Source organism: Xiphophorus maculatus, chromosome 14 (genome assembly GCF_002775205.1).
Source record: "Xiphophorus maculatus strain JP 163 A chromosome 14, X_maculatus-5.0-male, whole genome shotgun sequence".
Taxonomy (NCBI): Eukaryota; Metazoa; Chordata; class Actinopteri; order Cyprinodontiformes; family Poeciliidae; genus Xiphophorus; species Xiphophorus maculatus.
The window spans coordinates 21,424,546-21,436,049 of record NC_036456.1 but is presented as its reverse complement, the minus strand read 5'-3'; the positions used below and the strand labels follow the sequence as shown (position 1 = coordinate 21,436,049).

The 11,504-nt window shown below is 41.2% G+C and overlaps 2 protein-coding genes across 2 annotated transcripts; one reads left to right on the top strand and one right to left on the bottom strand.

The window, feature by feature from the left end:
- Positions 1 to 367: 367 nt before the first annotated feature.
- LOC111611043 (high affinity immunoglobulin gamma Fc receptor I-like) lies at positions 368 to 4,936 on the bottom strand. Its single transcript, XM_023346660.1, has 6 exons — positions 4,912 to 4,936; positions 4,773 to 4,808; positions 4,395 to 4,649; positions 4,070 to 4,315; positions 3,849 to 3,989; positions 368 to 881 (listed from the first exon to the last, which is right to left on the bottom strand). The coding sequence occupies exons 3-6, from the start codon at positions 4,489 to 4,491 to the stop codon at positions 814 to 816; spliced, it is 552 nt and encodes a 183-aa protein (XP_023202428.1). The 5' UTR covers positions 4,492 to 4,649; positions 4,773 to 4,808; positions 4,912 to 4,936; the 3' UTR covers positions 368 to 813.
- Positions 4,937 to 10,100: 5,164 nt separating this feature from the next.
- Positions 10,101 to 11,115, top strand: LOC111611037. The gene has a single exon (XM_023346651.1). The coding sequence runs from the start codon at positions 10,265 to 10,267 to the stop codon at positions 11,099 to 11,101; it is 837 nt and encodes a 278-aa protein (XP_023202419.1). The 5' UTR covers positions 10,101 to 10,264; the 3' UTR covers positions 11,102 to 11,115.
- Positions 11,116 to 11,504: the final 389 nt, after the last annotated feature.

Below are 11,504 nucleotides of genomic sequence, written 5' to 3'. Positions count from 1 at the left end.
TTGGTTTAACACACTGAGGGATTTTCTGCAGTTTGAACAAATTTATTCTGAGGTTTTAGTTTAGTTTTCTTCACACGCAGTAAATAAGTTTCCACTGCTGAACCACAGACAGAGAGAGAGACAGACAGACAGACAGACAGACAGACAGACAGACAGACAGACAGACAGGCAGGCAGGCAGACAGACAGACAGACAGACAGGCAGACAGACAGACAGACAGACAGACAGACAGACAGGCAGGCAGGCAGGCAGGCAGACAGACAGACAGGCAGGCAGACAGGCAGACAGACAGACAGACAGACAGGCAGGCAGGCAGACAGACAGGCAGGCAGGCAGGCAGACAGACAGACAGACAGACAGACAGACAGACAGACAGACAGACAGACAGACAGACAGACAGGATCATCATGTTTGTTAGCAACAAGCTGCAGAGCTGCAGGTTCAACAGGCTGAAGCTGCAGAGAAACAATGGAGCTGCTGAGGTTTTAACATTCAGACATTTCAAATAAAAACAGTTTCTGAAAACATGAGACTGAAAACTGAGAATGAAACATTAAATACATTCATGAGGCTTACAGAGAAAAAACTCAAACATATTCAGATGGACAGGTGAACATTTTTCTGGAGTTTATTTTATTCTCCTGCATTAATTTATTGTAAGAATCATAAATCAGATTGTTCTGAATGAACAACTTTCTAATGTTTCCAGTTTATTAAAGAAACTCTCTGAGTAACAGAACTGATGTTTTCTTCCTGTTGTCAGTGGGTCCAGTTTCACATCAACAACATTTTCTGTCTCCAGGAGTTTCAGCATCAAAGTTTTTCTTCTTCTTCTGTCATGGTGGCGTACAGAACAGTAGTGAAGCAGCGCCGCCTCAGAGCTGCAGAAGAAGAAAACATCCAATCACTGAAGCTCAATCATTAAGCTGCAGCTAAGCTAGCCTCTTTAGCAGCACTGCTGTTAGCATAGCTAATGCTAACTGACTAGCCTGAAGCTAACTGTTGTTGCTGGTAACAGATGTTGAACTATAAAATGACTCATTGTTAAAACTTCCTGTCAGTAGAAATTTAATTATTCCATAAATATTGTAGTAATTATGGATCTGATCAGATGTTTCTGTCTCCATGTTCTGCTGAGGAAATCTGGATTCTATCTGGCTAATCTGGATTCTCTCTGGCTAATCTGGATTCTCTGGCTAATCTGGATTCTCTCTAGATAATCTGGATTCTCTCTGGCTAATCTGGATTCTCTCTGGCTAATCTGGATTCTCTCTGGCTAATCTGGATTCTCTCTGGATAATCTGGATTCTCTCTAGCTAATCTGGATTCTCTCTAGATAATCTGGATTCTCTCTGGCTAATCTGGATTCTCTCTGGCTAATCTGGATTCTCTCTGGCTAATCTGGATTCTCTCTGGCTAATCTGGATTCTCCCATCAGATATCAATGTTCCATTAATCTGATTCTCTAAGTTGCTGTCAGGAGGAACTCTGGATGTTTTCATGGATGTTTGTCCAGTGAAGAACCACAGAGAAAATGTTGATCTTGTTGATATTGTTGAATGTTTTCTTGTATTTGAGCCTCAACCTCTGATTTTAAAGTTAAACTTTTGGTTTTCAGTGAATAATTTTATGAGTTTCATTTACTCTGTTTCTTCCTGACATAATCTGATGCTGCAGGAAACTAAAACTCGTTGATTTCTCATCAGGCTGAACTGAGGGAGGATCTGAAAGCAGCAGAGATCAGGAACCTCTAAGATGATTCTTCACATTTTCAGACCAAAGTTTCCTCTGAACTGCAGCTTTAATGACTGAACATGGTGAATGTTGGAGAATCCACTGATCCACTGAGATCTTTACAGACAATATTCAGCCATTGTTTTCTACACCAGCTCATTCTGCCCCCAGTGGTCATTAAGAGTAATGCAGGAAAACCTGGACAGAAACACAGAGGAGCTGAGAGAATGATGACAAGAAATAAAATGTATGGAGATACACCGACCTATTCATTATAAATTAATATGAGTTTCACTTTCTGAGGCGACTGGTAAGAAACATTTTACTGAATATTGTAATAATTGAGTTGAACTGCAGCATTATAGCAGTTTGGCTTCATCAGGAAACGTTTTCTGGTCTCTACCAGCAGCAGAAACCAAAAAGCTTCTCACCTTCATTCACCCACTGAGACGTTTCCACATCACAGTGAGAAGCAAACAGTTTGTCAGGTTTGAGTCGACAGCTAGAGACCAAACCGCAGCCTGACGCTCAGCCTGCTGCTGGCAGCTAAACAAGCTGCACATGTTTCTGAGAAACAGCCTGATCATTTATAAACCACTAAACTGCAGAGGATAAACCAGGATCAACTGGTCAAAGTCACTAAATGAACTCAGTGATTAAAAAGATTCAGACTCTGTTTATTTTACATTTACTGATGAGAAACTGAACATTTCCTGCATTTAGATTCAGGAGCTCAAACTGAAAAACTCAGATATGAAGCGATAATCTGGATATTTAAAAGAATAAAAAATAAATCTGATTATTTTAAAGTCAGTATAAACTCATCCTGTGTGTTTGCTCAGATCTCTGTCTAGTTTTATTAAACTCTTGGCTCCTTTAATCTGGTTAGATTTTTCTACACATTTCACATTTTCTTTTTCACAAAACTTTTGTAAACAATTTATTTTAAAACTAAAATCTGTGAAAATATGCAGCTTGTTTTTCACATTGAGGTATTTTTACACTATTTGATTTTCTTCCTAAAATAAAACTTCACTTGATTCTCATTTAAATTTCTGCATTTCATAATAAAGTTGAACACGTCTGATTAAATTAAAATCTGAATTCCTCCAGTAGATAGTAACTGGTTTCTGGTCCCAGTTTGTCCAACCAGAATCATTTTCTTCATTAAAACAAACCAGGAGTTTGATGAGTTTCATCTCTGATGTGAATAAAATCAGATTAATGTGTTTCAGACGACACTAATATGAAGAAACTAATTCAACATGATGTTAAACTGTATTTTAGTGACTGTTAGTCGTTCCTGCAGTGAACTTGTTGGGTCGCAGCGTTGCCATGGCAACCTGAGGCTGAAACAGGAAGCTGGACGACCTCAGAGTCTGTTAGCGCCAGTTAGCAGAAAAACCACAAACTGCTGCAAAGCATCAATACAGAGAGACAAACTTTAACTTTAACCTGCTGAAATAAACAACCAAACATTTACAGACTAACTGGAATAATTCATATTTCATTCAGTTTCTATCACAAACTTTTGATCATTTTATATTAGAAATAAAGAGAGAAAAATAAAAAACATCTGACAACATAAAAACACATTAGAAACAGGAATTTCATTTTGATCCATAGTTCAATAATTTATAGTATTTAGGTGATTAAAAGGTTTATTGATATATTAATATAACTGATTAATTCATAATAGTGACATATTTTCTTGTGATTAAAATATTTAAAATTGGAAAACTATCAACTTTTATTTGTCTTGAGTTTTTGCACAAACATATTTGAACATTTAATTGATTAATAAACTTTTTCTGACTAATAGAAAAACTCAGCAAACTTCAATTCTTTAGTTTTTTCCAGATGAACCAAAAGATTAAAAATCTAATATTTTTATCTTTATTTGATTTGATTGATATTTTAACATCAGTGTGATTTAATCTTTTCTCTTCAACTTCCTGATTACCTGAAAATTAATTATTTATAAATTATTTTTGCTCCAGTTGAAAAATAAACTTTTGCAAATATAAAAACTGAAATGAAAATATAAAAACTTATAAAAACTCAGACCTAAAATAATTTAGAGTTAACATCTGCAGGCATCATGTTGATCTCACCTTTAGATTTCCTGTTAATGTGACGTTTGACCAGTAGAACCAGTAGAACCAGTAGAACCAGAACAACACCAGCTGATAGAGACGAGAGACCAGAGAGGAGAAACTGGGAGGAAGATGAAGATGATCTGGTTGATGGTTTCTCTGAAATAAAGATTTAATAAGTTATAAATTCACGTTAAAACTTAAAGTTCAGGATTTATTTAACCCTCCTGACCTCTGACCTTTGACAGAGATCCTGCTGGATGGAGACTCTCCATGACCTTTGACATTACATTTATAGAGGCCTTCATCAGAGCTGGAAACATGGAGGAGGGTCATGTGACCTGATGGTCCATCACCAATGAAGGAGCCATCTTTATAGAAAGCAGCTGGGAGGTTGTGGGTTGGATTCTTTGCTCTGCAGCTCAGAGTGACGTCATCTCCCTCCATCACAGGGAGGACAGGACTCTGCAGGATCACTGATCCACCTCAACACAGAGACAAACTACAGCATTTCATCCATTTCCACACAGCTTCAGCAACACTAACTCCACAGTCTGATCTTACCAGAGACAGAGAGCTGGATGCTGCTGCTGCTGCTGGAGGATCCAGACATGGACTCACACCAGTACAGACCAGTATCTGATGGGTGCATGAAGGTCATGTTACAGGTAGAACCATCAGCTTCTCCCCATCCATCTTTACACTCAGTCCTGGTTCCTTTGGTTGTGTTTCTCCTCACAGTCCATCCATCCTCACAGATCAGAGTCACTGATTCATATTCAAAGAACTGAGATCTGCTGGGACTCACAGTCAGATCAGCTGAAGAGACAAAATGACATAATTAATTATGATTTCAGTTGCAGAAACAAAACATCTGAAATTAATACATTTTTAAATAACATTTGAAAATGTAAAAAAAGTTTACAAGAGATTTTTACCAACCTTTGACCCCAGTAGAGCTCAGCAATGAGGCCAGAACTAAAGAAAAAAATAATATTTAGATCAAAAACTGATCTGTGAGTAAACTCTGTAAAATGTGACTAGCTTGGGAGACAATGAGAATAATTATAAATTTAAAAACCTCTGATTTCCTTTAAAATTTTATTTTTTCCATTTTTTTCTCCGAAGAGTTTTTGCGGCGCTAGTGGCTCGTATTTTTTCCACAGTAGGCAGACAGGAAGGAGGGTGAGGAAGACATGCAGCAAAGGTCGTCGGGACCGGGAATCGAACCCACGCCGTCCGCCTCGAGGACTAAGGCCTCCAAACGTGGGGCGTGCTAACCCCCTGCGCCACCACAGCACACGCCTTCCTTTTAAATTTTGACTCTAAACTCAAAATAAAACCCTGAGAATCATGAAAGCCAGCAGCAGTTTGACCCAAACGGATCATAAAGTGTTTGTACTTACAGAGTGAAGCTGGTAGAGATGTTGGTCTCATCGTAGCTCTGACTGATCAGTTCAGCTTCAGTTCAGCTGCTGTTACTGAGCTGAACCCGCCTCCTTCCTCCACATCAAGGGATCAGAGCAGCAGACAAACCTTCACAGGATGAAACTCACATTTCACTCAGGAACCACCTTAATAACAGCAATGAAAAGCAGGACAGTGTTTACTATTGTTTATATTCAATACTAAATGGAAATGTGTCCAAATATCTGACATAAATGATTCACTACATTAGTACAATTGGACGAAGGATGTTGAACATGGAGATGTTGTAGAGGAGGGACAGAGGAAACCAGAGAAGGTTCCTGATGTAGATCAGTGGAGCCCAAAGTGGGTCCTGGAGGCCCGGCATCCTGCAGGTTCTGGTTCCCTCCCTGCTGGTACCAACAACCTTTCAGCAGGTCAAAGTTCATCTTAGGCCTCTAATGATCATCGTTGGATCCAGGTGAGTTAAACCAGGGAGAGACTAAAACATGCAGGATGCCGGACCTCCAGAACCTCCAGAACCTCCAGAACCTCCAGAACCTCCAGAACCTCCAGAACCCACTTTGGACCCCCTGATGTAGAGAGAGAGGAGATAAAGGAGGACAGAAGATGGAGAAAGAGGATCTGCTGTGGCGCCCCCTGGTGGGAGCTGCTGGAAAGAGATGTTCAGGAAGACAAAGTGAATAACAGAAAAAACCTTCATGGTTTATTATATGAACATTAATTAGGATATCAGACAAATATTAGTTTATATAAATTATTGTTGTCTATTTTCACAGACATGTATCCATGTGCTGCATGTGTGTCATCCATCCATCCATCCATCCATCCATCCATCCATCCATCCATCCATCCAGAGGAACATCGTCCCTCCAGCGTGTCCCGGTTTTCCCCTCCTCCCGGTGGGACCTGAACTCCTCACCAGGAGGCGTTCAGGAGTCGTCCTGACCAGATGCCTGAGCCTCAACTGGCTCCTCTCGGTGTGAAGGAGCAGCAGCTCTTCTCCCTCCTGAGTTTCTCACCGTCTCTAACTCAGGAACTACTCATACAGATTAAACTGGTCGTTGTGCAGCAGTTTATCTTTATTCTGTGTTTTTCTTCTGTTTTAAACCAATTGATAAGTTCATGTGTTCTGTACATCAGGGCTGAATCACTGAAGTTTTCACTTCACTGTAGTTTGGTAAATTATCAACGATTTACAAGTTTTAGTAAATAACATTGCTGGGACTCCAAACCACCAGAGTCTCTGTCTGCTTCTGTAACAGCCATGGACTCCATGTTGGTAGAATATTGATGGAGGCACAAAGTCAGAACAACCTGCACAAACCAGCCTTCCTCAGTGCTTTAATCCCAAATACATGGTTACTAAGCAACAAGATGGACGACCCATGTTGTACATTACATTGAGCTGTTTGCATTACGGCGTGTTGGCATCACAACCTTTGACCCCACATAGTTTCTGAGAGCAGAGCTCTCTAACTGCTCTGAATGTTCCAGGTGTTTCTCTGCTGTTGCATTAACTGATCAGGTGATCAGCAGGTTCTGCAGCAGCTGGAGGCTCAGCAGGATCAGTTATTGGATCAGCTGTGCTGCAGTGAAACATTAAACATGGAGGATGGAGGAGAGGAACCTCTGAACCAGATCAGTCTGTCCTGATTCCACAGGAAAATGATGAGGGAGAAAAACTCTCTGGATCAGATCAACACAACATCTGAGACGCCTCCAAAGCCTCCGCCATGACACATCTGGGCCCATCAGGCACGTGCAGAAAGGGGGCCAGCGGGGGGCTGAGGCCCCATCTATCCTTGAGACCCAAGTGTCTTTATTTATATTTTTATTGTTTTATCTGTGTGTCAGAAGGCCTGCTTGTTAACCTCAGCAATAATATTGATCTAAATATAATAATTTCTCTAAATAAACTAGTCTGGCTGCCCTCAGTCTAATAATGACTCAGTTTCTGCCTCCATGTTGTTCAGACTCCATGGTGAGGAAGAGGAGGGCAGAACTTCATCCTCTATCAGATTATGGCCAAGATAAGAATATTTTTCCAACATTCACTGGCTTGTGAATAAAAACTTACATCTGATGCTGAAGTTAGAAAAAACATTTTCATTTATTTTGTAAATGTCCTGCAATAAAAACCTTTTCTCCCCTAAACACAGAAATGTTTCAGCTGCAGAGAAACTTCTGACTTTAACTTCATCATTCTGCCCCAGTGCTGCACTAACTGCCCCAGTGCTGCACTAACTGCCCCAGTGCTGCACTAACTGCCCCAGTGCTGCACTAACTGCCCCAGTGCTGCACTAACTGCCTCAGTGCTTCACTAACTGCCTCAGTGCTGCACTAACTGCCCCAGTGCTTCACTAACTGCCCCAGTGCTTCACTAACTGCCCCAGTGCTGCACTAACTGCCCCAGTGCTTCACTAACTGCCCCAGTGCTTCACTAACTGCCCCAGTGCTTCACTAACTGCCTCAGTGCTGCACTAACTGCCCCAGTGCTTCACTAACTGCCTCAGTGCTTCACTAACTGCCTCAGTGCTGCACTAACTGCCCCAGTGCTGCACTAACTGCCTCAGTGCTGCACTAAATGTTTGCCACAGTCAGTCTGAGTCGGTCCCACCGCTGTGGGTCAGAACCAGACATCCTGATATAAAGAACCGGTACCAACTGTCACAGTGATGCAGCTCAAAGCCCTGGTACCACCTGATACCACCCGGTACCACCTGGTGGTACCAGGTGGTACCTGCTCTCTGCTTCTCCTTACCGTTTCTACCAGGCGGGTTAAAGCTGCTGCTGATCTGGATCTGAGCGTCCAGCAGAGATCTGCAGCTCTAGTTCTTCATGCAGGGATGGTGGAGGTTAAACATCCAGATATTATCAGGGTTTATTTAGTAAAATATCATCAAATGTTCTTATTTCATAACTTCATAACCTTTGACCTTTTCTCCTCTGGTCTGTTTAACAGCTTCAGTCTCAGATCAGCAGAAACAGAAACATTAAATCAGGGAAACTAGATTATCTTCTCATTGTTCACATGATACAGTTTGATCTGATTAAATATTAGATTATTGATTAATATGGGTTGTTGTTCAGGGTTTTAAGATCTTGTTCCTTTTTTAACTCTGATTCTTTGCTGCTGAATTCTGATAATCATTTATTTAAATCAGGTGAGCAGCAGCAGGTGAACCTGAACATGAGGAGCAGAGCTGGGCAGCTGTGATTCAGAGGGTCAATAGGTCAGAGGTGCTCTCTGCTGTTTCAGGCTCTGGAAGCTGGACGGTCGGTGCTGCCCCCTGCTGGCAGCAACAGCTGAGCAGAGCAGCTGCAGAGAAAACTGCCTTTTATGCGTTTTGCTGTATTTAAACTTTTGAAATGAATGTTAAAATGTCTCTGTCTCTTAATGAGGTGCAGAGTGTGGAGCCCAGCAGAATGGATTATTGATCAGGTTGTTTCTGTTGATCAGATCAGATCAAACTAAACCTTGAAGGTGAATGAAGGAGAGCAGCAGCTGCTGTATTACAGGCAGCAACATGTTTGATAATGTGAGTTATGCAGATATCAGGACTACAGAGACAGGAAGTGACGTAACACCTCCAGGTAGGGGCGGAGCTTGTAACAGGTAGCTGCTCCTCTGAACTTTCCAGAGAACTGAGTGAGAAACCAGTTTGATGAGAAATGAACAAGTAGAATCTGGTTTGTTCTGATCTGGAATCAAACCAAACACACTGAGCTGCAGCAGAACTGATCCCAGAATGAGATTCATTGTTCTTAGGAGAGTTTGGTTCAGACATTTGTTGACGGTCCTTAAGTGAACCTCTGAGCTCTGGAGGAGCAGAGAACAGCTGGCCGACATTAGCCTTCATAAATCAGATCAACCTTGAGAATGAAAAAGAAAATATTTACATTTCTTGATGAAAACACGTGTAAGGAAAATAAAAATAAATAGACATTTTTGATGACAGTTAACAGCCAATGTTGTAGTTGGTGGACATACAAACCAACATTATAATAATAAATGTTCCAACATTAATCTGTCAGATCTCAACAGATTATGATCCATATCTACAGTATTTATCTGTGTTCTCTACTGGGAACCAGTTTGCAGGCTGGTGACCAGGAGAAATAAACTTAAAAACAAAACGAGCCTCATTAAGATTAACTAGTGACAGTCTAACGGGGTCCTCAATGCAGATGTTTGTAAAAAAATAGGTGGCTGTGTCGTTTCCTGATCAAAACACGACAAACGTAAATAAACAGATTAGAAAATGTCTCTTTCTCTATAATCTCTTCAAAACATAATAATTCTTTGTATGTGAAGGAAAATTGAAGAATATATTGAAACCAAAATATACCACACAAGTGAATATTATTTTTTAGACAATAAAATAAACTGGTCTAAAAAGGGAATTAAACTACATCTGTAACGGGACTCGTACCAGCGGTCGCTGAGCTCAGAGAGCCGTTTAATCCACTAAACTATAATCCAATAATCTGACCTGTTATTGATTCTGATTCACGCTTTAAAAGGCTAATCTGGATTAACTGGTGACACTTTCAGAATCTGTGAGTGAAAATTTTAACCCGTTTCTGATGTAAAAGTATATAAGACAATTGTTTTTTCAGCATTGTCTCTTATGGTTGAGTTTTAGAGTCACTTGATGAAAAGAATAAAGATTAATGTTTTCTTTATATATCAAATGGAAACCATGTTTTAGGAAATAAATAAAAACACTTATTTGTCTTTGGAAATAGGATTTAATTAGGAAGTTTATGTAGTATCAGGCTATCGGTGGATAGGAACCTTTGTGCTGTATTGTGTTCGGGGCGGACCAGAATAAAGGGTACCTGCTAAGTTGGAGATGTCTCACGCGTGCTTCTGTGTAGCCTCAAGATTTTATTAAATACACATATCGGAGAACAGAACATGGTGTCAGAAGTATAGACTACTAAGCGAAGAGAGAACAAGTGAGAACTGACGGCTCGAATAAAATAAGAACGACAACGTCATGAACCAGTTTCAAGTCACCCCGCCAGAAAAGTTCACGTTCAGAGCTGAAGACTGGACGAAATGGATAAAGCGTTTCGAGAGGTTTCGTATCGCGTCTGGTTTGGAGACACAAGCGGACGAAAACCAAGTAAATACGCTGATATACACCATGGGGGACGAGGCAGAAGATATACTGGTTTCCCTGCATCTAACTCCGCAAGAAGCGAGTGAGTACGAGACTGTTAAGGGACGGCTGGATGCTCACTTCGTAGCCCGCCGGAATATTATATTTGAGCGGGCGAAATTCAATCAGCGCCAACAGGAGACGGGTGAGTCCATTGACGGCTTTCACACCGCGTTACACTGTTTGGCTGAATACTGTGGATACGGGACTTTGCATGATGAGATGGTGCGGGACAGATTCGTCGTGGGTCTGAGAGATAAAAGACTATCAGAACAGCTACAAATGGACGCTGAGCTGACGCTAGAGAAGGCGTTAAACAGAGCCCGTCAGAGCGAGCTAGTAAAAAAGCAACAGGAAATGCTTTTCATAGCTAACTTCAAGTCAGACATTGCTGGCGCGCAGTTGGACCGCGTTCACGCGAGTGGGAGCGCGCGCTCCAGGCAACCGAAGGCGCCACACAAATATGTCGTCACAAAAGCTACACAAGATAAAAAGGCACAGTGCAGAAGATGCGGGGACACGAAAGGACACAGTATGCAGCAATGCCCTGCTAGAGAAGCAGCCTGCAATTATTGTGGGAAAAAGGGACATTTTGCTAGGGTCTGCAGAAATAAAAAAAATATGTCAAGTGAATGCTGGGTTTGCAACAGAAAGCACACATACAGACAATGATGTTGCTTTTCTGGGATCGCTTTCTACAGACATTAAAGACAATCCATGGATGACTGACATACTGGTGGACAAGCATAAGACTGTATTTAAAATAGACACGGGAGCTGATGTCACTGCTGTCCCAGAAACACTGTATTCGCAGTACCAATTTGGCAAATTAGATAAACCAAAGAAAATCCTGCAGGGACCAGGAGGCACCGGATTAAAAGTGAAAGGCATGTTTACAGCAACACTCAGCAACAACAGTGTTAGTACTGAGGAGGACATCTATGTTGTGAAGGATTTATGCACATCATTGCTGAGTGGGCGTGCCGCAATGGCGTTAAAATTGGTTGCCAGGGTAAACCAAATAGGTTTGGACTCGATTGATGCTGTGAAACAGGAGTTTCCTAAACTTTTCACA

Bases quoted from the DNA above. Each gene is read 5' to 3' on its own strand.
- LOC111611043 (XM_023346660.1), bottom strand. From the start codon at position 4,491: ATGACCTTCATGCACCCATCAGATACTGGTCTGTACTGGTGTGAGTCC. The intron at 4,316-4,394 runs GTAAGATCAGAC...CTCTGTGTTGAG, and splicing joins CATCCAGCTCTCTGTCTCTG to GTGGATCAGTGATCCTGCAG. The intron at 3,990-4,069 runs GTCAGAGGTCAG...TCTTTATTTCAG, and splicing joins CAGCAGGATCTCTGTCAAAG to AGAAACCATCAACCAGATCA.
- LOC111611037 (XM_023346651.1), top strand. From the start codon at position 10,265: ATGAACCAGTTTCAAGTCACCCCGCCAGAAAAGTTCACGTTCAGAGCT.